The following is a 26012-nucleotide window of genomic DNA, read 5'->3' as shown; positions in this document are numbered from 1 at the left end:
ATACAGGATATGGGTGGTTTTTACATGCTATAATAAACAGTTCACAATTTTAAAAAATAATTACTTCCCTAACTAACTAAAGATATGGAAATTAAGGCATAGGTATTTTGCTTAGCCACAGCTATAAGGTTAGTATGGCACAAAGATGGGATTCCAAAATAAAGAGCTGACTTGAGTCTATGCTTCTAACAGTTAGAAAACAACTAATTTAATGATTTTGTCATTAGAGACTTGTATTAAAAAATGGAAGGGACCTTACCTTCTTAACCATTTACAGTAGGTTTCTTATACGTCTCAGTGACTGTTCTTAAGCGTAACTTAAAATGAAAATGAGCTTCTAATGATTATAAATTATTCAGGACATCTGTCATTATTTTGTAATTCAGAACAACACAGCCTTAACACATCATATCCTACCTGATTATGTTGCAAGGGGGGCTGAGATTGTCCATCAGGGGCTTGGCCCTGGCTGTCAGTTCCTCCTACTGGAGAGCCACGAGTTGTGGCTGTCATACTTGACACAGAACAGATCTTTGCTATTTTCTCTGCTTTATATAGCAATTGTAACAGAAGAAATTATAGTCCAGTTAAAGGAGAATAAGTACCAGCATATGTCAGGCTTAAAAATGTCAAATTCAAGGACAGACCATCTTGCAGAGACCATTTCATAACCTAAAAACAGAAGAAAAAAAGGCATATTTGTTTTAAATATTAAAAAGGCAAATAATGAATCATTCCAATTTTATGGTGATGGTGGTAATATCACTCTCTATAGTCATTAACAGATGGCTATAAAAGACCGAAGTAAAATCTTTATTAATATTGTTATTCAACCTACTAAATTCCTACTGCACCTACCAGTAGTTCTAACACGAAAACGTAGAAAATATATTCTTAATATTATATATAGTAGCACTAGAAAAAAATACAAGATTTTTACTCATCATATATGACTTAATAAAGAATCAGAAAATGTCTATCAACTGCTCTCTTAAATACACTGAAATATGCTAAAAAAAATAAGATGTAGACTACTTTTTAACAAATAAAATGAAAAACCAAGTTAGCAAATAGTAATAGTACTCCTTATTATACGCAGAATGAGATAGTAGGTTAAAAAAAAGACCCCAAAACATACACATAAATGCACACACAATCCCTCCATAGGGTCAACTACTATAAGATCACATTAAGTACGTTTTTCCCCAGCATATAAACATGCTTTATACAAACTAAACTTTTTTTTTTTTTTTTTTTTAAGTTTATTTTGAGAAGAAGCAAGAGCACAAGCAGGGCAGGACGAGAGAGAGAGAGAGAGAGAGAGAGAGAGAGAGGAAAGGAGGAAGGGAGGAAGGGAGAGAGAGAGGGGGAGAGAGAGAGAGAGAGAGAGAGAGAGAGAGAGAGAATATATCTCAGGCAGGTTCCACACTGTCAGCCAAGAACCTGATGCAGGGCTTGAACTCAAGAATTGTGAGATCATGACCTCAGCTTTAATCAAGAGTCGGTTCCGACTGAGCCACCCAGATGCTCCTGAAGTAGATGATTTTTAAAACTTAGAGAAACTTCCTACTTTTTTATATTTGAGTCCCGCTGCTTACAAAACTATTTAAAAATCATTTTTTCATGCAACTTGAAAAAAATTTGACGTCTTCTTTTCATTGTTCACTACTTCAAGTATGTTCTCTTCTCTTTTGTCCTTTTAATGGGTTCCTGATGCCAGTTTGTCCATAATCTTAATTCTCTGAATTTCTTTTTTTTCCTTAGTCTACAAATATGCCTAAATTCTTCTTATTAAAAGCCCTATCAGTCCTTCTCCAGAAATTTCTTGAAAGAATGTCTACGTTATTTCTTTTTCCTCATTTGATTCACGTTCAAAACTGCATTTGTCATGATGGTTTTAAAGGAGGTCCGTATATGGCATTGGAAATAAACCAGTTTCTCTCAAAACAAACATGCAAACCTCTCTTCCTAAATGTTTTCTGGGGGGAGGGTAATAGAGATTATGTATGATTCAGGATCAAGATTCTATTTATCCCTATAACTCTGTAGTTTGCAGTTTGTGACTTACATTCTATGAATTAGGAACCTGAGATTCTAAGAAGTTATTTGACCAAAGCACAGGTATGTTAAGTATGCAACCCTAGAACTAATCCCGTCTCTTTGCAGGTAGGGAGGGATGGGTGGATATTATTTCTACTTAAATTTTTCTTCATAAGATTTTCCATTGCAAGTTGAATTCCTTTTGGTATGAGAATATTCGAAATAAAATATCCTAAAATTGTTTTCCTGTCATTTTGTGTCTGCTCATATCCTTATATCTGGAGATACACAGTTAAGTAACCAGCAAAAGGCCTAAGTCGTTTTCTTTTTCCTTCCTTTCCTTCCTCTCCTTCCTCTCCTCCCTCCCTCCCTCTCTTTCTTTCTTTCTCTGTTTCTTTCATGTTTAATTTATTTTTAAGAGAAAGGAGAGAGAGAGGAAGAGCAAGCAAGAGTGGGGGAAGGGCAGAGAGGACGGGGATAGAGGATCCAAAGCAAGCCCAATGCCTCGGAGCTTGAACTTACGAACTGTGAGATCATAACCTGCCAATGTCGGCTGCTTGATCCAGGTGCTCTAAGTCATTTTCAACAAAAGGCTGTTATAAGAATAAGTGGAAAAAAACTGACAGTATAATCTCTGCTTTTTCTCAAACAAAGTATGTTTGTCCTATATCATAGAATGATCTTTTGCCTCTGAGAAAGCCTTACCTGGACAGTACTTTTTCTCTTCTCACAGTTCCAGTTCTCTGGGAGTTCTGGTCTTTTCCTGTTAACTACCCATTAATATGCTTCACTCTTAGCTATTCAGTAGGGCTGAGCAAACTTCCATCATAGGGTATATCAAGTCTTAGTTTACAGACTTTACTCTATTGTTTCTGCCTTATCACTCACATCATCTCTGCCTCCACATAAAATTCTCCTTTCCTAAGCATGCTAGATTGATGGCTTCTGACACCTGTAAGCACTGAGATGGCTGGTCTTTTGGTAAATGAACAAGTAATATGTATGGAGCAAATACATTTCTAAAGTCAAACCTGAACTCAGATCTCAAAGTTACCATTTCCACTAAAATACCTGCCTATTTTAAAAGACAGAGAGAATAACCAATCTGTTTTTGGAAATGGAAATACCACCATACTCATAAACATATGTAATTACTTCAGTACAGTGTCTCACTATTACTAGGCAAAAACTAATTTTCAACAAATACCCTGCTTTCTAACACTACAGTGTACTGTGAGGCATTTGAATGTTTGAGAAGTATTTTGGAAAGCAAACTTTTCAGATATAATTTGGAAAGATCTGAGTCAAAACCAGAAAAGCTTATGCCATATATCTGTTCTTTAAGAATGATACTGAGGGTGGGGGCTAGAATGATACTGGGGACTATATCTTAGATTGCATTTAATTAGAGAGAAAACATGCTGGGGAATATGCTGGGGAGAAAATATGCTGGGGAAAAAAGTTAGTGCTTTACTTGACTTCATGTAGGAGTCTCAAACTTTAAATAATACTGTTAAAATTATCATACAGATTTATTAAGGTATACCAATCAGACCAATCAAGGGAGAAACCCTGCATTACAAAGACAGTTTCTGAAAAAATTAGCAATTACTCAAATAACTTAAAATGTAATCTAAAACAGCAATGCTACATTCCTTTAGATCACAGCAGCAGTTTTTTCAATACAAACTCTAGCATCTCTTAACATATTCTAGGACTAGAAAAGTTATCACCTTTCTTAATAAGATAAAAATCAGTAATGTGATGTCAGCAAGATAGCAGAATAAAAAACTTCAGGCCCTACCTTCCAGAGACACCAAATTAACAGCACTATGCAAACAAAACTGCATTTATGAGAAAGCTAGAAACTGGCTTTAAGCACGCAGGTAAGTGAGAAACTGGATTCAGGACCCAAGTGAGTGAATAAATTTAACAGAACTGATGACTTTTAGGAGTTTATGTTTTTAACTCAAGTTTTATTTACACTAGCCCATCCCCCAGTCCAATGTAGCTCAAGACAAAATTAAAAATAACACCCAATTCCAGCATGGCTCCTAATGGATCCTTCACTCAGATCAGCAGGAGTATGGGGAACTTAACTCCATACATATTTCTAGCTTCAGATCCTAGAGATCTAAAATTTGCAGCATAGTTTGAGTACAGGTTGAAGGCCACTGAAAACAGGGCAAGTGCTGTATAGCATGTTATAGCAGCAGACACTATAGGCACAGGCAGGCCAGGACGAGCAATAGATTAGTCAAAAATAACACAAGCCCAAAACTGATGAGAAAAGAAAAGAAAAACAAAACAGGAAATGAAGACAGTTCAAAGTATCCACATTTACCATTAAGAAAACACACAACACCCAAAACATGCATTCCTAGGATGGCCTGACCCAGACGTCCAACTGCACTGAATGGTGAAGGAAAGTCTCCCCCAACCCTGCACAAAGCTGATCAAGAAGCATGGGACAAGCCTAGGGAAAATACAGGTGGCCAAACCCTCCCCTTCCCTCAGCCCCCACCCCTGCCCAGGTCCCAGCCTAGGTGAAATAGATGTGATATTCCTCAGACACTCCAGCTACCCAAGAACAAAGGAAAGGGGTTTAAGTGCTTGCCATGGTATGTGGGAAACTAAGGCAAATGAAAACTTAAATTCCCTTACTGCCTACAGCCCACTGACAAGTCCTTTAAACAGGGAGAGTGACCCCCTTCTAGGAGCTCTGCTGCTTTGATGATGACACTTTGCTCGGGGCAAAAGAGAACCTTAGCTTAACATTATTCCAACCCTGAGGATCCTGTAAGTTTACTTCCTTTATCTCAACTGTCCCAGGATATATGCTGGCATTCATGCTCCAAGCTTACCATCCCCGATATACATCTGAAGGGTCTCATGATTGAAGTTTCATTAAATAGTGATAAATGGTGTTTCCCTACCAACAGCTAGCCCCTCAAGGTTCTGGAACTATTGCTTCAAAAATTCCTTAGAAATTTATTCTATCTCTGACCCCCTCCCAAACTGAACGTATATAATGAGGTACCCATCACAACCCTAGTGCAGCTCTTCCTGCCCAAGGGTCCGGTCCCCATGCTTTACTAAAATCACCTTTTTGCACCAAAGACGCCTTCAAGAATTCTTTCTTCCCCTGCTGCCTCTGAAGCACTCCACCATGACTCCAAACTTCATTATATGGTGCCCAACAGGTGGGACTCAGTCTGTTCATTTGAAATCTGAGCCTTGGTGCAAATATGGTTGAGAATACTTTTCTCTTTTGCTTCTTTATTCTCATTTCAGGGGTTGTTCAAGAAGTATGGTCTTACTGAAACACTTTCATGTTGACTACTTAGGCTGCCTCTAAGAAGACAGCCTGCCTTTTGGCTGGAAGATAGTATCCTGGCTACAATGGGAGTAAGTCCCAGAAACTTGATGCCCTCTATTCCTGGCCTTACACAAAGTTGTCTGTCTTGGGCACAGGATGACTGCCAATCTTAAGACTCCTCATTGGTTTAAGGAGATCCCCTCCAAGTCTCTGGTCATGCCCTATCAGTCCAGGAGAACTGCACTGGGAGCTGGCTGAAACCAGTACCCAACTGAATTAAAACCAGGGACTATCTCCTAGGATGTTGGCTGTAAGAGACTAGATGTGTTGCAATGTCGCTCAGATCATGATGGATTTCTGCCTTTACTGTTTTTGATCAATGTCTTCTACTATTACTTAAGTTACAAAATTGAGTAATTCCCCCTTGTAAAAGTTTTCTAGTGTTTGCCATGGGTTAAAAAAAGGCAGGTTCTTCAGGAAACTAAAGCATGGTCTCCACAGCATGCTCTTCAAACTAGGTAATCAGGGAATGACCATCAGGACATGTTCTTCAAAGCATGGCCTTTTTTAGGGTATGGCTTCCAGGGTACATTATTTCTGTTCAAACGCCAGGCACCCACCTGTAGTCTAGAATGCAATGGGGAAGTAGGGGGACACTAGCATCCCTCCTTCAGAAGCTGTCTGTCAGCTGGTTGGTGGTCCTAGCAATTTTGTTTGAGGGACGCCTTAGGTAGCTTTGACACCAGGAACCTCTGCTATATTCTGTGTGTGGAATGCCACCGAGGAGTTGGGGGTGGGGGATTTTAGGGGTAATGGACCTCCTCTCTTTTCTACTTATTTCTTTAGGAAAAGCATGGGAGCTTCTCTTTAGGAAAAGCATGGGATTCTCCCTTGGGATGCCTTTTTAACCCACTGGAAACAATCTGGATTGCAAAATGCAGAAACGACTGATCCTGTAACACTGCATGCCTTTAGTAAACGGCAAATGGATGTAGGTACTCTAGGTCCAAGCCGTCATGGCTACAGGGATCCAGGGGCGTCTTGCAGAATGTGTTTGGTCAGCAACCAGGTCAGTAAACTCTCTCCTGATATACTGGACGATAACTGTCTAAACAGGCCTCCTCCTAAATAGAACTCAGTCACTGAAGAAAACACAGGCCATCCTTGACAAAGGGGATGCTGTCTTGCTGTTTACCCTCGTAACAGATGTGACAGCTGATCCCTCATTCATTTCCTGGGCTCAAAGGCTACAATAATTGGAGCCAACATTGGTTGAGTCTACCTCAGGATGGAAACTTTAAGAACAATTCCCAAGCAGCTGCTGACATTCCATTTGTTTCAGGGAAATTCTGTGTCTTCTCCAGCCAAGCATGGACTGCCTACTTTCACTAATTGGTGGGGAAAAAAAGAGAGAAACAGAGAAAGCATCTGCTCCTCCGTCCCAGCTGACAAGATTTAAAACCCAGGAATTCTTTTGTCTTCTTCTGGTATCTCACCTCTACTATCTTCCCCTCCCCTCCGGTTTCTGCACGATCTTGGGTGTGGCCTACATAACTGGTTCCTAAATCATCTCAGTGTTTAAAGGAGGTCCAAGGAGGTGCTCTTGGACCACTCATTTCAGATTCTCCCCCTGGTGTCCCAAGTAAAATGTGACAATGGGAAAAAACTGACTTTTTAAGAGAACGCAGGTGAAACAATTCAGTGTTTAAACTAATTTAAGTTTCTTGGACCTGTCTTTAGAGTTATCACCATTAAATATGAAACTTTTATTCTATCAGGGTTTACTAAAGGTCAAATAAGCTCACGTTATCTCTGTTGCATTTTGTTAGCAAAAAGAGGACTTAAAAGGATGATTAATTTTGTCTATCTCAAAGTTTTCGTGGGTAATTCTTAAGACCGCTTTCAAAGTCTTTGGCAACCTGAAAAAAGTTCTGCTTTAAAGTCTGCACAGCTAATGACATTAAATTCACTGGACATCTAGGTCTTTTCCAAATAGAATGGAGTGCTAGAGCATGGATTACTAAACGTAAGGTTTATCAGGCTTTTGTCTTGTTGCAGAGAAACTAAGGCTATTTGGGTCTATTGGAAAACATGCTTTATGATTGATTCATGAATTTGCCATATAAAAAAAATTCTGATGTAACAGTTCACAAAGTTTTCACTGGAGACTAAGGTTTCTCACAGTTCAAATTCTGCTACTATAGTTAAGACTGATGGAAATATGGAAAGCAACTCTGTATGCAGGAAAGTAGATGTGTAAGAAAGATATAAGGAATGGAAATACGATGAAGCTGAGGGTAATAGAGTGTAACTTTGTCCTAAATGAGACTGGTTGTTTGCAGAGAAATGGTTTGGAACAAAATGTGAAGGCAAAGGAAAAGTTGTAGAAGGTTCGTGAAGAGAAATCTTTGGAAAGGAATTTTATATATGGTCAGGATGTACTATGGCTTAGATGAATGGATTTTAAAAGTACACTCATGTAAGATTAAAATTCTGCTTTTCTCTCTATTCAAAAGACAAGGTTTTTCGGGGCACCTAGGTGGCTCAGTTGGTTGAGTGTCTGACTTTGGTTGGCTCAGATCATGATCTCGCAGTACATGAGGTCGGACTCTGTACTAAAAGCTCAGAGCCTGGAGCCTGCTTCAAATTCTGTCTCCCTCTCTTGATAAGAAAAGACAAAGTTTTTTTCTCTTTTGTCTGCAGGGAAATCCAAAGCTTTGTTTCATCTTAATCAGGTCTTTGATGACTTAAAAGTTAAAACTTCTCAATGTCTGCTAACAACTATATAATGCCACATATTTGCCTTTAGGATTCATATTTCCAATTTAGGTAAAAAAATTAGGATTTATAATGATCTGCAATCTTAGTTACGATTTGCTCTATAACTTTACAAGGTTTTAACAAACTTTCCCAAGATTTAATTTGTAAATGAAGTCTTTTTGACCAATTAGGCCTTTTTATTTGGTACACTAAGTTACTTGGAAATACAAAAATAACAAATCCTTAGGTTGTACTGCACGGGTAAATGCTGTAACTGCTCAAATATATACGCAAGTCCTAAGTTTTAATGTTTTGGTATAAGTTCATCACTTGATATTCTGATTATTGAAGTTTGGTAGGTATCACAAAATAGCCAGGTTTCCTTGTCAAGTGCATCATAATAAACTCTCATCAAATCTTTACCAATGTCCAGTTCTGAGACTTTTGTCATTTATAATTGTTCTTATCTCTCACAAAACGTGTTTCATCTTCAAGGAGATTTAAAAAAAGAACTTTTAGGGCAAATACAGGTATTTGAATCTTTAAAATCCTAAAACTAAAATGGGTAAGAATTTCCAGACCTAAAAAGCAGCATTCAAACTGAACAAGAATTAGGAACATGGCACTAAATGACTGAGGAAAATTATAGTTTTGTGACTCAGGAAAATATCACTGTTCTTTGAATGTTTGCCTTCCAGATTAAGGAAACTTTCTCTTAAGATATCTATAAAATATATAGAGATGTCAAAAAGTATTCATATGTAAACTGAAGCACTTACCTTTTCTATGTAAGTCCTCTGAAATTCAAAAAATCTCAATGAGTATTCTTCCAGCAATCATACTTATTTGAATAAGCTCAATAAGAATCTTCTTATAACAGGACACCACTGGAAATACTGGTTATTTTACCAAGGCTTTGATTGGAATGTCGTATTTGAGAGTCCTGCAGACTCAGATATGACCATACAGCTTTAAGGAACTAAGGCTGGCTTTGTGAAACATGGAGCCATAAAGCCCCTTGCAATGTTGGCCTGACACCTTGCTTAGAGAGTTCCCAGCAGTCTTACCAGGAAGGTGCAGGAACTTCAAGATATCTTGGGGACCTCATGAAGTGGAATTCACCCAATTTACAGCTATCACAGACATGCTTGACATTAAGTACTTGGCTTGGCTTCTGGCCTAGAGACCGTACTGAAAGTTAAGTCCGGAGATTCCTTATAAAACATTCCAGCAAAGCAAACTTTAAAGGATCCTTATGGGGGCCCGGGTGGTTCAGTCTGTTAACCATCCAACTTCAGCTGAGGTCATGATTTCAGTCTGTGGGTTCGAGCCCTGTATCATACTCTATTCGGACAGTACAGAGCCTGGAGCCTGCTTTGGATTCTCTGTCTCCCCCCCCCTCCCCCCACCCCCCGATGCTCATGCTGTCTCTCTCTCAGAAATCAATAAACACGAAGAAAATATTTTTTAAAAGATCCTGATGATGAATCACTATTCTTGTTGAATTTATGTAAATAATTAGACTAAGTTTATTAAAAATGGACTTGTTTTACAAATGAATTAGTCTCAATTTGGATATCTCTGGAAATGAGGATGTTTAGAGAGAAAAACAATGTTTCAATAATGTATACTTATGGGTGTTAAATTCTAGTTGTCTTAAATGTTTGCCTAACTAGACAACTTGAGGTAAACTTAAGAGATACTGTCACTATAAGCACAGGTATGGACAATCTTCTTGTTATTCTGTGGGATAATAACAAGACTCCAGGGGTATATTATTTAAACAATTGGAAAATGTGATGGATTCCCCCAACAACTGTATGCAAAGACTTTTCTCACTGCAGACCTATCAATAGGTAACAATATAGTGGTTTATTATTCACATGAGGCTGGGTTAATTCATAAATCTCTAAATATGCAAACCATATCCTTCCTAAACCTGATCTGACAGTTACTAGAAACCCACCTCATATAAACCCAAAAGACCTGTGTATTCAAAGGATGGCCAGTCTAATACAACAGGGGATTTAAATCCAAATAAAAGGGCCCCCCACCGGGTCATATTATGAACTGCCAATGAAGTAAAATTAGAGGTGCACTCTTCATGGGTTCCTGTATCTAAATAAAACCTGAACCCCCTTCATAGGAAATCTATGAACAAACTAATGTGCCTTCTTATTCCTGTGAACCTCTGAAAGATCTCAAATGGTTGCACCTTTTTTTTCCTTCCCTCAATTTATACTAACGATCATACAATGGGTCCTTCAAAAGGATCACCACAGAGATTTGAGTTACAAACCAGAAAGACCAACCTGATTTCTGCTTCCTGTTACCACTCCCATCTAAGGATGCTTCAAGGCTCCCATCTAAAAATCTCACTTGGCAGCACTGGTAGACCCTGGGTTTGTAATATGCTCTAACCACTAAGCTATATTTTTCTTGTTGCTATAAAAGTATCTCTTGTTAATTACCTAATTGCTTACTGGACAATCTATATACCACCTGTTACACAGTTAAGGCCTTAAATGAGGCCTCAAAATAACATTATGTTATTAAATACTAAAGGAACTCAATGCATACAACAGTTCTACAAAATAAAATGGCATCAGATCCTTTAATTGCTGCACAAGACTTAGAATCTCATAAAAACAAAACGCTGTGTGCAGTTCCCAGATTACTGCAAAAAATATAACTGGATTTCTAACTGAAATCAACTACTAAAAGTCAACTACCAAGGGACTTTTATTTGGGCTAATCTTTCTAGTTATTCTAATTTTGTTTTGCTGTTTTCTCCCGTGTCTCTTTATTTGGTGCCAAGACTCCATCAGTACGAAAATAATCATCAGACCGATGATCCTTTCTACTCCTGCAGGTTCATACACATTGCCCACCTTGGATTCAGCTGCCTCTGCCTTTTGTAACCGCTCCATGTATTCCCTACCTGATCAATACTGACCCATAGGTAAGGACATCTCTACACCCTTACTCAGCAGGAAGAAACTACAGAAGATGAGAACTTCCACTTTCAACAACCTTTAGGGTTAAGGATTTAAGGGTCAAATTGTTTAGGGGGCATATGATAAGGGAGCATGAGGCAGGCTAAGTGTAAAATCCACCCCCCATCCCCTCAGGTGGAATATGTGTGATATTCCTCAGACACTCCAGCTAGCCAAGAACAAAGGAAAGGAGTTTAAGTGTTTGCCATGGTATGTGGGAAACTAAGGTAAATGAAAATTTAAATTCCCTTACTGCCTACAGCCCACTGACAAGTCCTTGACACTAGCAGAGTGACTTCCCTCTCGGAGCTCAGTTGCCTTGATGATGACACTTCTCTGGGGGCAACAGTGAATCTTAGCTTTACATTATCCCAACTTCGAAGATCCTGTAAGTCTACTTCCTTTATCTCAACTGCCCCAAGATCTATGCTGGCATTCCTACTCCAAGCTTATGGTCCCCGTGATAATCATCTGAAGGGTCTCAAGAGTGATGTTTTACTAAACAGTAATACGTGGTATTTCTCTAGCAACAGCTAGTCCCTCAAGGTCCTGGAAATATTGCTTCCAAAACACCTTGGAGACTTCCTCTATCTCTTACCTCCTCCCAACCTGAGTATATAATGAGTTATCCATCACAACTGCAGTGCAGCTCTTCCTGCCCAGGTGTCCTGACCCCTTTTTGCACCAAACACGTCTCTTCAAGAATTCTTTCTTGGCTGTGGGCTCCAGACCACCCCACAATCACCCCAAAACTTCATCAAGGCCATGTCATCAAGACTGGAACCACTGCCTTTTTTTTAAATGCTCAAATCTCAACAACAACACAGGTCAAACCTTATCAAAGAAATACAGTCTACAAAACAAATTCTGAAGAATATCTGAACTGCCTGAAGCATTTTTTAAATGCTTAAAAATGCAGAATGACCTATAGAACACAGTGATGAGGAAAAGTATTTCCTCTCTCCTCAAAGTCTTTCTATGATGATATTGGCTTGAGACAGATGTAAAGGAGAAAACCAAATTTAATGTTGTACATATGGGGAATCCACAGACATTAAATTCCAAAGACAGTGAGAAAATGTGAGGCTTACAGGAGCTAAGAGGCGATGGCGTGAAGACAGGAGGGTTGAGAAAAACCATTACCAGGAGGGTGATAGAGGAGGTGTTTCGAAAACAAAGGTTGCTGTGTTATAGAAAAAAAATTTACCTAAACAGGAATCTTGGTTAATAGCTCTCTTCCTGGTACAGGCACACAGATGAGGGGGAGATAAAGAGCTTTTCTTGAAGTTGTTGGATTTTGATTGCTTTATCTCAAAACGTAATTTATGCCAAGATATGCCATGTTGGGGTGGCCTGCCCTTAGCCTATATAGGTAAGTAAACAAAATCAGAACATCAACAAAGAACTCCAAGGAGTATAAAAGCAAACATCCATGCAAAGGCATATTGGAGTCCAACTGTTACAATGTATACAAATCTCAAAAGGGACAGGAGAAAGATAACTTGTCCCACACATACAAGGGAACCTCTGTAAGATAATCAGACCTTTCTCAAAAAGAAACCTTATCCCACAGAAGGTAGTGTGAGGATGCTAAGGCAAGCTGAGGGCAAAGAACAAGCTAGCACACCTCTAGCCTCCAGGTAGGATGTATGTGATATTCCTCAGGTACTCCTGGCTGCCCAAGAACAAAGGAAAGGACTGAAGACAAAGGGGTAACTGAGAGATCACAGGATAGGGCTCTCCATCAGTTTACAAATGTTTTGGTAAATTATAAGAAAAAGGCAATCTTATCAACAGACTTAGTTTCCTGGAGCCCCAACATCACCCTCCCTCCCTTCCACAGTGACGTGGGGAACAAAGGCAGGAAGGAAATGGCAGGTAAAATTAAATTTCCTTAAAACCTGCAGCCCATTGACAAATACCTGAAATAGGAAGAATATTAAAAATGCTCCAGGAATTCCTTAGTGTTATAATGTTTGCCTTACTAGAGGGAAGGCAACCTTAGCTTGGCAAATAGCAAGGCCTCAGGTGTCACAGGAGTCCTCTTTAGCATATTAAAGATCCTCTGGAGGCCTCCCTTTTGACTTTACCTTTCCCAACTAGTTTCTAACCAGTCACTCGGCACAATCCCAGTGCAACTCTTTCTGCCCATTGGTCCTGTCTCCGTGCTTTAATAAAATCACTTTTTGGTGCCAAAGATGTCTCAAGAATTCTTTCTTGGATATCAGCTCTAGACACCTACTCCAAAACCCAATCAAGGATATATTCAAAATGCTGAAAAGAATGCTGTCAAGTGCTTCTTGCATCAGTTGAGATTATCCTGCATTTCCCCTCCTTACTCTATTCATTTGGTGTATTATACTGACTGACTTTCATATGCTGAGTCACGCTTGCATTCCAGAAGAAAACTGCATTCGGTCATGGTGTATACCTTTTTGACATGCTGCTGAATTCAGTTTGCTAATATTTTGTTGCTAACTTTGCATCACTCTTCACAAGGGATATTAGTTCTCTTGTCTTTCTGACTGGTTGTAGTATTTCCTTTTGCCTCTGTCTCCCACATCAAACACCAAAAAAAAAAAAAAAAAAAAAAAATCAGGCGCATACTTAACACTTAACAATCCAAAAAGAAAATTAAGAAAACAACTCCAGGGGCGCCTGGGTGGCTCCTGTGAAGCATCCACTCTTGTTTTTGGCTCCCATCATGATATTGAGCTGGTGGGATCAAGCTCTACATTAGCTCTATGCTAAGGGTGGATGGAGCCTGCTTAGGATTCTGTCACTCTTTCTCAAAAGTAAACAACAACAAAAACAACTCCATTCACAGTAGCACAAACAAGAATTAAATGGTTAGGAATAAACCTCACTGAGAGATAAAATACTTACACACTGAAAACTACAAAATATTCCTGGAAAAAATTAAGTAAGATATAAATGAATGAAAAGACATCCACGGTAAAGACACTTATGACTGTTAATACGTCATTACCACCCAAAACAATCTATACAATCAATGCAATCTCTTAATGTCCCAGAAAGCATTTCTTTGCAGATAAATAACCTTCCTAAAATTCCTCTGGAATCTCAAGCCACTTCCAAATAGCCAAACAATCTTGAAAAGTACCAATGGTGGCTAGGTCAAACTTTCTAATTGAAAACATGCCTGAAACTTGTTGGGAGGAGTGCTGCCAGATTTATGAAACGTGTAATAAAGCTAATGAAATCTTTAAGTTTACTTGGTTGAATTTTGTTTTCCAATGAATTTGGATTAGAAGCTAACCTCCTTTGGCAGTTGGGAACAAGAAACAGAATTCTGCTGCCCCCAGAATTCTTGAGTTCATGGTCTTTCTGGCTGTTTCTGAAGCCTGTGGTGTGTCAGAAGGAAGAGGTGAACACAAGCCTCTTGATGCTACTAACACTACCTGAAAAAAGATCCTACAGAGACTACTGCCCAGTGGCTGCACAGAATGGTGATTCGGAATCACTGTTGGATGCTGGAGCCATTGGGCTGGCTTCAAACCACAGCTAGATCTCACTGATCAGACAATTGATGCTGGGCAACAATGACTCATTGAATCATCATAAGAACCCTATGAAGGTTACTTAGAAGAACAAATCATAGCACGCCTGGTAGAAGGTCCAAACACACCACCACTACAAGTAAGGAGGAGCTTTGCAGAGGACTGACCAGTGGAACAGAGCAGCCAAATACGCATGAACAGAGTGCACACAACACACTCCAAAAATACTTCCTAAAGTGCCAGGCCCTAGACAATGTGTGACTCCTTTTTAATATAGTAGCAGCAGCAGGTGCAGCACACACAAGCTATTAAAGACAGAAACTGAGCCAAAAACACAAAGCAGAAGAAAGAAAGTCAAGGAAGAAATGACAGCCAGAGCGAAAATTGCTCAAAACAGAGATATATCTATATCTATATCTATATCTATATCTATATCTATATCTATATCTATATCCATATCCATATCCATATCCATACCCATACCCATACCCATACCCATACCCATACCCATACCCATACCCATACCTATACCTATATCTATATCGATCTATAAAACATGTGAGCAAGAATTTAGAATAACACTCATAAGATTAATAGCTGGGCTTGAAAAAGCATACCAGACAGCAGAGAATCTATTGCTGCAAAGATCAAAGACTTAGGAATGAATTTAAAAATGCTATAAATGAGATGAAATAAACTAGCTACAGTGACATGGAGGTTGGAAGATGCAGGAAAAAGAACAGGTAAAACAGAAGATAAAATTATGGAAAAGGATAAAGCTGAAAAAAAAAAAAAAAACCCAGGGAAATTACTAGACCATGAGGAAAGAATTAGAAATCTAAGTGATTCCATAAATCAAAATACTATCTGTATCACAGGAGTTCCAGAAGAAGACAAACAGAGAGAAAAAGAGGAAGGGGCAGAAAAGTTTATCTGAGCAAATTATAGGCGAGAAGCTCCCTAACCTGGGGAAGGAAACAGGCGTCCAAGTCTGAGAGGCACAGAGAACTCCATTCAAAATAAAACAAAAAACAAAAACAGGTCAACACTATGACATATCATAATGAAATTGGCAAAATACAAAGAGATAAAAAAGATAAAAGAACTCGGAAAGCAGCTAGGGACAAATGGGCCTTAACCTACAAGGCAGACACATAAGGGTAGTAGCAGACCTGTCACTGAAATTTCGCAGGGTAAAAGGAGTGGCAGGAAATATTCAATGTAATGAACAGGATAACTATGCAGCCAAGAATCCTTTATCCAGCAAGCCTGTCATTTATAATAGAAGAAGAGATAAAGGCCTTCCCAGGTAAACAGAAACTAAAGGAGTTCATGATCACTAAACCAGCTATGCGGGAAATCCTCAGGGGAACTCTGAATAGAGAACAACAAAGACTGCAAAGGACCAGAGACATCACTACAAGCATGAAAGGTACAGGTAACACAAGGCATTAAATACATCTTTCAACAATCACTCTGAATGTAAACGGACTAAATGTCCAATCAAAAGACACAGGGTATCATAATGGATTAAAAAAAAAAAATCCATCTATATGCTGCCTGCAGAGAGTCACTTTAGACCTGAATTTACTTGCAGATTGAAAGTGAGAGGATGTATGCGGCACCTGGGTGGCTCAGTCGGTTAAGCGTCTGACTTCGGCTCAGGTCACGATCTCACGGTCCGTGAGTTCGAGCCCCGAGTTGGGCTCTGGGCTGATGGCTCAGAGCCCGGAGCCTGTTTCTGATTCTGTGTCTCCCTCTCTCTCTGCCCCTCCCCCGTTCATGCTCTGTCTCTGTCTCAAAAATAAAATAAACGTTAAAAAAAAAATTAAAAAAAAAAAAAAGAAAGTGAGGATGGAGAACCATGTATCATGTTACTGGATGTCAGAAGAAAGCTGGAGTAGCCATACTTAGATCAGACAAACTAGATTTTAAGATAAAGACTGTAACAAGAGATTAAGAAGAGCATTATATCCATTGAGAAGGCTTCTATCCATTGAGAAGAGCTAGTAATATTTGTAAATGTTTAGGTCCCCAATGTGATGGTACCCAAATGTATAAATCAATTAATCACAAACAAATGTATAGTTAGTAATACCATGTTTGTAGGGGCTCCACTTAACAACAATGGACAGATCATCTAAGCAGAAAATCAATAAGAAAACAATGGCTCTGGATGATACATTGGACCAGATGGACTTAAGACATACTCAGAATTTTGACATAGGCTGCAATATGGATGAACCTTAAGTACATTATGTCAAATAAAATATGTCACTCATAAAATACTTTATGACTGCATTCATGTGAGGTACCTAGATTAAGACAACAGAAAGGCAGTGGCCTGGAGTTGGGAGCTGGGAGCAATGGTGATGCATATAATTTGATGTATACAGTTTCAGTTTTTTAAGATCAATAAAGCTCTGGAGATGAATAATGATGATGGTTGCATAACAATGTGAGTTTACTTAGTTACTTAATTACAATGATCTGCACACTTAAAAACAGGAAAATGACAAATTTTGTTTTATCTTATGTTTTACTACAATTTAAAATAAACACTTGTGTGATACAGACTAAGGAAATGGGCAAAGAGTAAAACTGAAAAGCTTTAGGTTTTCACCTCATTATTTTCACAGAGCACTGTCATACAGTAAATTTTAATAGCAACTGTAAGCTATTTTGCAATATTACAGAAAGAAAATATAGGGGCACCAGGTGGCTCAGCTGGTTAGGTGTCTGTCTCCTGGTTTCAGCTCAAGTCCTATCTCTGGGTTTAACCCTACCTCCCTCTCTCCCTTCTCCCCCACTGGTCTCTCAAAATAAATAAATAGAACTTGAAAAATACTTTAAAAAACACAAAAAGAAAATATAAGTCACAGTGACTTATAAATGTTTAAGTGCATGCAATAAACTGTTTACGCTGCACTACAGTTCAATAAGCATTTAAAGTCTTATGTAAAATAAGTTAAAGTACAAAAATACTTCTAAATTAACAGTATATTTTTAAATATTAATAAAAGCATTTAAATTCAATAGCTAATTGTTACATCTGATGACTGAAAGTGTATCTTTAATGTACTACTATCTGTACTACTATACACACACACACACATGAGGGTAGTAGCAGACCTATCTACTGAAAGGTGGCAGGCCAGAAAGGAATTGCAGGAAATTTTCAATCTGCTGAATAGGAAAATGATGCAGGCAAGAATTCTTTATTCAGCAACCATGTGATTCAGAATAGAAGGAGAAATAAAGGTTTCCCCAGACAAACAAAAACTGAAGGAATTCATCACCACTAAAATCAGCCCTACAAGAAATCCAAAGGGGACTCTGTGAGTTTCGAAAGTTGCCAAGACCACAAAGGACCAGACATCACTACAAGCATGAAACCTATAGATAACACAATGACTCTAACCCATACCTTTCAATAGTAACACTGAATGTAAATGGACTAAATGCTCCAATCAAAAGACACAGGGTATCAGAATGAATAAAAAAACAAGACCCATCTATTTGCTGTCTGCAAGAGACTCATTTCAGACCTGAGGACACCTCCAGATTGAAAGTGAGGGGATGGAGAACTATCTATCATGCTACTGGGAAGTCACAAGAAAGCTGGAGTAGCCATACTTGTAGCAGATTTCAAAACAGATTTCAAACTAAAGGCTGTATGAGAGATGAAGAAGAGCATTATTTTATAAATACGAGGTCTAGCCATCAAGAATTGCAAATGTTTATGCACCCATTTGAGAACACCCAAATATATAAAACAATTAATCACAAACATAGGCAATCTTAATTGGTAAGAATGTGGAAATTACAGGGGACTTTAACATTACACTTTACAACAATGGACAGATCATCTAGGTAGAAAATCAATAAAGAAACAATGGTGCAGGATAATACATTGGACCAGACAGACTGTATAGATATATTCATAACTCTTCACCCTAAAACAACAAAATGCACATTCTTCTCAAGTGCACATGGAACATTCTCCAAGATATATCACATACTGGGTCACAAAACAGCCCTCACTAAATACAAAAGAACTGAGACCATACCATGCACACTTTCAGATCACAGTGCTATGTAACTTGAAATCAACCACAGGAAAAAGTTTGGAAAACCTCCAAATGCATGTAGGTTAAAGAACATCTTGTTAAACAATGAATTCATCAGTCAGGCAGTCAAAGAACAAATTTAAAAATATATGGAAACAAATGAAAATGAAAACATAACAGTCCAAACACTTTGGGCTGCAGCAAAGGCAGTCCTAAGAGGAAAACACATTGCAGTCTAGGCCCATCTCAAGAAACAGGAAAAATCCCAAATACAAAATCCAACAGCACACATAAAAGAAGCAGAACAGCAAACAAATCCCAAGGCCAGCAGAAGAAGAAAAATAATGAAGATCAGAGCAGAAATAAACAATACAGAATCCAAAAAAAACCCACAACAGATCAATGAAACTAAGAGCTGGCCTTTTTGAAAAAATAAACAAAACTGATAACTCCCATCAGACTTCTCAAAAAGAGAGAAAACCCAAACAGGTAAAATCACAAATGAAAATGGATTTATCACAACCAATCCCTCAGAAATACAATCAATTGTCAGAGAATACTATGAAAAAATATATGGCAAGAAACTGGACAATCTGGGAGAAATGGACAAATCCCAAATACCCACACACTACCAAAACTCTAACAGGAAGAAATAGAAAATCTGAACAATCCATAACCAGAGAAGAAATGGAATCATCAAAATTCTCCCACCAGTAAGAGTCCTGGGCCAGATGGCTTCCCAGGGGAATTCTACCAGACATTTAAAGCAGCGTTAATACCTATCCTTCTCAAGCTCTTCCAAAAAATAGCAAAGTAAAACTACCAGACTCATTCTATGAAGCCAGCATTACCTTGACTCCCAAACCAGACAGAGACCCCCCAAAAAAGTAGAATTACAAGCCAATATCCCTGATGAACAAGAATGCAAAAATTCTCAACAAGATACTAGCAAATCAAATTCAACATCATATAAAAACAATTAGTCACCATGATCAAGTGGGATTCATTCCTGGACTGCAGGACTGGTTCATATTTGCAAATCAATCAATGTGATACATCACATTAATAAATGAAAGGATATGGGTGCCTGGGTGGCTCAGTCGGTTGAGCATCCGACTTTGGCTCAGGTCATGATCTCGCGGTGAGTTCAAGCCCCGCATAGGGCTCTGTGCTGACAGCTCGGAGCCTGGAGCCTGCTTCAGATTCTGTGTCTCCCTCTCTCTCTGCCCCTCCCCTGCTCATGCTCTGTCTCTCTCTGTTTCAAAAATAAATAAAAACATAAAAAAAAATTAAAAGAAAAATAAATGAAAGGATAAGACCCATATGATAATGTCAACAGATGTAGAAAGAGCATCTGACAAAATACAGCACCCTTTCTTAATAAAAACCCTCAAGAACATTGGGATAGAAGGAACATACCTAAACATCATAAAGCCACATATGAGAAGTCCACAGCTAATATCCTCAATGGAGAAAAACTGAGAGCTTTCTCCCTAAGGTCAGGAACACAACAGGGATGTCCATTCTCAACACTGTTATTTAACATAGTGTTGGAAGCCCTAGCATCAACAATCAGACAACAAAATGAAATAAAAAGCATCAACACTGGCAAAGAAGAGGTCAAAGTTTCACTCTTTGCAGACAACATGAGACTCTACACGGAAAACCTGAAAGACTCCACCAAAAGGCTGGTAGAAATGATACCTGAATTCAGCAAAGTTGCAGGGTTCAAAATCAATGTACAGAAATTGGCTGCATTTCTATACACCAATAATGAAGCAACAGAAAGATAAATCCATAAATCGATTCAATTTACAACTACACCAAGAACCATAATATATCTAGGAATAAACCTTATGTAAAAGAGGTATATGCTGAAAATTATAAAAAAATTATGAAGGAAATTGAAAAAGACACAAACAAATGGAAAAACATTCCATGCTCATGGATTGGAAAATAAATATTGTTAAAATGTGAATACTATCCAAAAGCAAATTCAACACAATCCCAATCAAAATTGCACTGGTACTCTTCTCAACGCTAGAACTAACAATCCTAAAACTGTCCCATACAGGGACCACAAAAAACCCCAAATAGTGCAAGTAATACTGAAGAAGAAAATCAAAGTGGGAGGCATCACGATCCCAGACTTTAGCCTCTTCTACAAGCTATAGTCTTCAAGACAGTATGGTACTGGCACAACAATACAGAGACTGCTGGAATAGATGAGAAAACCCAGAATTGGACCCACAAATGTATGCCCAACTAATCTCTGACACAGCAGGAAAGAGCATTCAATGGAAAAAAGACAATCTCTTTAGCAAATGGGTGCTGGGAGAACTGGAAAGCAACATGCAAAAGAATGAAATTAGACCACTTTATTACACCATGCACAAAAATAAACTCAAAATGGATGAAAAACCTAAATGTGAGACAGGAAAACCATCAAAACCCTACAGGAGAAAGTAGGCACAACCTCTTTGCCTTTAGCCTCAGCAATTTCTTGCTTGACACATCTCCAAAAGAAAAGGGAATTAAAAGCAAAAATGAACTACTGGGACCTCATCAAGACTAAAAGCTTCTGCACTGCAAACGGTAAGTGACAGAATGTGAAGGTATTTGCAAATGACATATGGGATGAAGAGTTAGAATCCAAAATCTATAAAGAACTTACCTAACTCAACACCCAAAAAACAAATAACCCACTGAAGAAATGGGCAGAAAACATGAATGGACCCTTTTCCAAAGAAGACACCCGGATGGCAACAGACATGAAAAGATGCTCAACGTCACATATCATCATGGAAATACAAATCAAAACCACAATAAGATGTCACCTCATACCAGTCAGTGTGGCTAAAATAAACTCAGGAAACAACAGATGCTGGTGAGAATGTGGAGAAACGGGAACCCTCTTGCATTGTTGGTGGATATGCAAACCGGTGCAGCCACTCTGGAAAACTGTGTGGAAGTTCCTCAAAAAACTAAAAACAGAACTACCCTAAGACCCAGCAACTGTACTACTAGGAATTTACCCAAGAGATACAGGAGTGCTGATTCACAGGGGCTCATGTTTTTGTTTTTTGTTTGTTTGTTTGTTTTTTGAGAGAGAGAGACACAGAACGTGAGCAGGGGAGGGGTAGAGAGAGGGCGACACACAGAATCTGGAATAGGCTCCAGGCTCTGAGCTGTCAGCACAGCTGTGAGATCATGCCTGAGCTGAAGTCGGTTGCCCAACCAACTAAATCACCCAGGCGCCCCCACAGGGGCCCATGTTTAACCCAATGTTTAGAGCAGCACTTTCAACAATGGCCAAATTATGCAAAAAGCCTAAATGTCCATCAACTGATGAATGGAAAAAGAAGATGTGATTTATATATTCAATGGAATACTACTTGACAATGAGAAAGAATGAAATCCTATCTTTTGCAGCATCATGGATGGAACTGGAAGGTACTATGCAAAGTGAAATAAATCAGACAGAGATGGACAGATATCCTATGTTTTCACTCATATGTGGATCTTCAGAAACTTAACAGAAGACCATGGGGGAACGGGAAGGGGGGGTAAATAGTTACATAGAGGAAGGGAGGCAAACCACAAGAGACCCTTAAACACAGAAAACATACTGAGGAGTTAGTGGGGGTGTGGGGAGAGGGGAATACGGATGATGGGCACAAGGAGGTCAATAGATGGGATGAGCACTGGGTGTTATATTTAAGTGATGAACCATGGGGAATCTACCCCCAAAACCAAGAGCACACTTTACATACTGTATGTTAGCCAATATGCCAATAAATCATATTAAAAAATAAATAAATATGGCAAAAAAACAGACACTTAGATCAATGGAACAGAATAGAGAACCCAGAAATGGACCCCACAAACATATGGCCAACTAATCTTTGACAAAACAGGAAAAAATATCCAATGGAATAAAGACAGTCTCTTCAGCAAGTGGTGGTGGGAAAACTGGACAGCGACATGCAGAAGAATGAACCTGGACCACTTTCTTACACCATACACAAAAATAAACTCACAATGAATCAAAGACCTAAATGTAAGACAGGAAGCCATCAAAATCCCTAAGGAGAAAGCAGGCAAAAACCTCTTTGATCTTGGCCACAGTAACTTCTTACTCAACATGTCTCCAGAAGCAAGGGAAACAAAAGGAAAAATAACTATTGGGACCTCATCAAAATAAAAAGCTTCTGCACAGTGAAAGGAACAACCAGCAAAATTAAAAGGCAACCGATGGAATGGGAGATGATATTTGCAAATGACACATCAGATAAAGGTTTAGTATCCAAAATCTGTAAAGAACTTCTCAAACTCAACACCCAAAAAACAAATAATCCAGTGAAGAAATGTGCAAAAGACATGAATGGACACTTCTCCAAAGAAGACATCCAGATGGCCAACTGACACATGAAAAAATGCTCAACATCACTCATCATCAGGGAAATACAAATAAAAACCCCAAAGAGATACCACCTTACACATCAGAATGGCTAACATAAACAACTCAGGCAACAACAGATGTTGGCAAGAACGTGGAGAAAGAGGATCTTTTGCATTGCTGGTGGGAATTCAAGCTGGCGTAGCCACTATGGAAAACAGTATGGAAGTTTCTCAAGAAAGTAAAATAGAACTATCCAACAACCCAGCAATTGCACTACTAGGTATTTACCCAAGGGATAAAGGTGTGCTGTTACGAAGGGACATATGTACCCCAATGTTTATAGCAGCACTATCAACAATAGTCAAAGTATGGAAAGAGCCCAAATGTCCATTGATGGATGAATGAATAAAGAAGATGTGGTGTATACATATGCAATGGAGTATTACTTGGCAATCAAAAAGAATGAAATCTTGCCATGTGCAACTACATGGATGTAACTAGAGGGTATTATGCTAAGTGAAATTAGCCAGTCAGAGAAATACAGATATCATATGACTTCACTCATATGTGGACTTTAAGACAAAGCAGATGAACATAAGGGAAAGGAAGCAAAATAATATAAAAACAGGGATGGGCACAAAACATAAGAGACTCTTAAATATGGAGAACACCAGAGGGTTGCTGGAGGGGTTGTGGGAGGGGGATGGGCTAAACGTGTAAAGGGGCATTAAGGAATCTACTCCTGAAATCACTGTTGCACCATATGCTAATTTGGATGTAAATTAAAATTGTAATAATAATAATTAACTTAAAAAATTAAAAAATAAAAATAAATAAATACAACTGCTTCTTGGCCTTTTGGTTGAGATCAAGTGTAAAAATAAATAAATAGAAATCTTAATGTCATGTGTGATCAAAAACTATCTCCAATCATTTTGACGCATTTCTTTCCTCAAGATCTAGAAACATGACTATAATGGCTACCAAAATGGAATAATAAATCATTATCCTTATTTAGTCTACACACACCACACACACACACACACACACACACACACACACACACAAATCTTTTGGCCCTCATACCCAGATGCCAAATAGCTTTACACTCTTAGAGAATTTTGTATATTCCTGGAAATACAAAACAGTAGTCCACCAATTTGGCAGCATCTCACACAGCCAAAAATAGGCTTACCATAAAATTTACCAATCACACTCCTAGATACTTACGCAAATGAAAACTTATATCCACACAAAAACCTACACACAAATGTTTGTAGCAGCCTCATTCATTTTTTGCCAAAAACTGGAAACAAGGGGTGAAAAAACTGGTACATTCATGCAACGAAATATTATTCGGTGATAGAAATGAATTATCAAACAGCAAAAAGACATGCAGAAGTCTTAAATTTATACTAAGTGGAAAAAAGCTATCTAAAAAAGCTCCATACTGTTGTAATTCCAACTATATGAAAAAGGCACAGACAGTAAAACATGTAATTTGTATATGCAGTAAACATATACACAGGCAGTAAAACTTATAGTCAGTAAAAAGATAGTAGCTCTTAAGTGTTCAGGGAGTGGGAAGGAGAGATGAACAGGTGGCACACTAGGCGTTTTAAAGGCCTAAAACTATTCTATACTATACTATGATAACAAATATAGGACATTATGCATTTGTCACAACCCACAGAACTGTACAAAAAGTGAACCTTAATATAAACTATGGACTTTCCTTAACACTAATGTTACCAATATAGGTTCATTAATTGTGACAAACCTACAATACTAATGTGCAAGAAGTGGACAACAGGAATCTTTGAGGAAGGGACTAGAGGAACTCTATTTTCCATGAGATTTTTCTGCAAACCTAAAACTGTTCTTAAAAAGTCTATTAAAATTGTAAAATAACTTTCTGCTTGGAAAATAATTATCTTTGACAAGTAATTTAGTAAGTAACTGATCTTGTACATTCTCCAAATGAAATGGGAAATAACTTTAAACCTACAAATTCTAATTTATACTATGGTGAATATTGAGACAATACACATAAACCGAAGCTTCATGAAATTCCCAAAACTTTTACAGTGTGAAGGGAGCCTTGAAACCAAAAGGTCTGAGGACTGCAAGCTTCTTAAAAATAAAACATACAGGGTCACTGTATAAAAATAAAACATACAGGGTCACTGGGGTGATTCATGGGTTAAAGCCCACATCGGACTTTCTGCTGTCAAGCCTAACACCACAGAGCCTGTTTCAGATTCTCTGTCCCACCAACCCTCTCTTCTGCTTGCTTGCTTGACTCTCCCCAAGATAAATAAATACATACATAAAAAAATCTCTTCTTAATATAATAAAGAAACAACAAAGAATTCAGATAAAATGTTATCTAAAATCATCAACTCCAAACTTTAATCACTGCTTATCTCTATTCTTTATAGGAGTAAAACTAAAATTCCTCTTAAAATTATTTTCACTAGAAGGCTCTAATAATCTTTAGCAGTATTAATATTGTTACTTGTTAACAAGGATATTCTCAAGATGGAAGATATCATTTGCCCCAAAAAGCTGAAGCAACACTACAGAAATAGCAACAAGGCAACAAACTGAGGTTGTCTGCCCCAAGTCATTAAGTTTTTGATAGACACAGGATACTTCAGCTCCAGTCAAGCCCTCAGATGGATGACTGCAATCTACTGCATCCTGAATGCAATCTCTAGGAGACCCTAAACTAGAACTATCAGTTGCCAAGTTTTGTGATATTCTGTTATTCTACTCAGTAACAGGAAAAGTCCAAGTGACATCAGGAGCACCTCTGCCAGACCACAGCAGCCCTATGAATCTCAATGCTTAATTTAATTTCTTAAAACAGGTCCCCAAACGTTGTTTACCCAAACAGCTAAA

At 38.3% G+C, this 26012-nt stretch overlaps 1 protein-coding gene across 9 annotated transcripts in view; it reads right to left on the bottom strand.

The window, feature by feature from the left end:
- The window catches only part of LOC145715080 (ubiquitin carboxyl-terminal hydrolase 9X-like), a 173803-nt gene that overhangs the window by 133927 nt on the left and 13864 nt on the right, over positions 1 to 26012 (bottom strand). For all 9 annotated transcript variants that reach the window (XR_014137099.1, XR_014137101.1, XR_014137100.1 and 6 more), the window contains one exon: positions 418 to 672. Coding sequence is in view for 5 of the 9 variants with exons in the window: in XM_081794666.1 (XP_081650792.1) it covers positions 418 to 513 (96 nt within the window). In the remaining 4 variants the exon portion in view is untranslated. The remainder of the gene's footprint in view (positions 1 to 417; positions 673 to 26012) is intronic.

Source organism: Panthera onca, chromosome Y (assembly GCF_046562875.1).
Source record: "Panthera onca isolate mPanOnc1 chromosome Y, mPanOnc1 haplotype 2, whole genome shotgun sequence".
Classification (NCBI taxonomy): domain Eukaryota; kingdom Metazoa; phylum Chordata; class Mammalia; order Carnivora; family Felidae; genus Panthera; species Panthera onca.
This window is presented reverse-complemented; position numbering and strand designations above follow the sequence as displayed.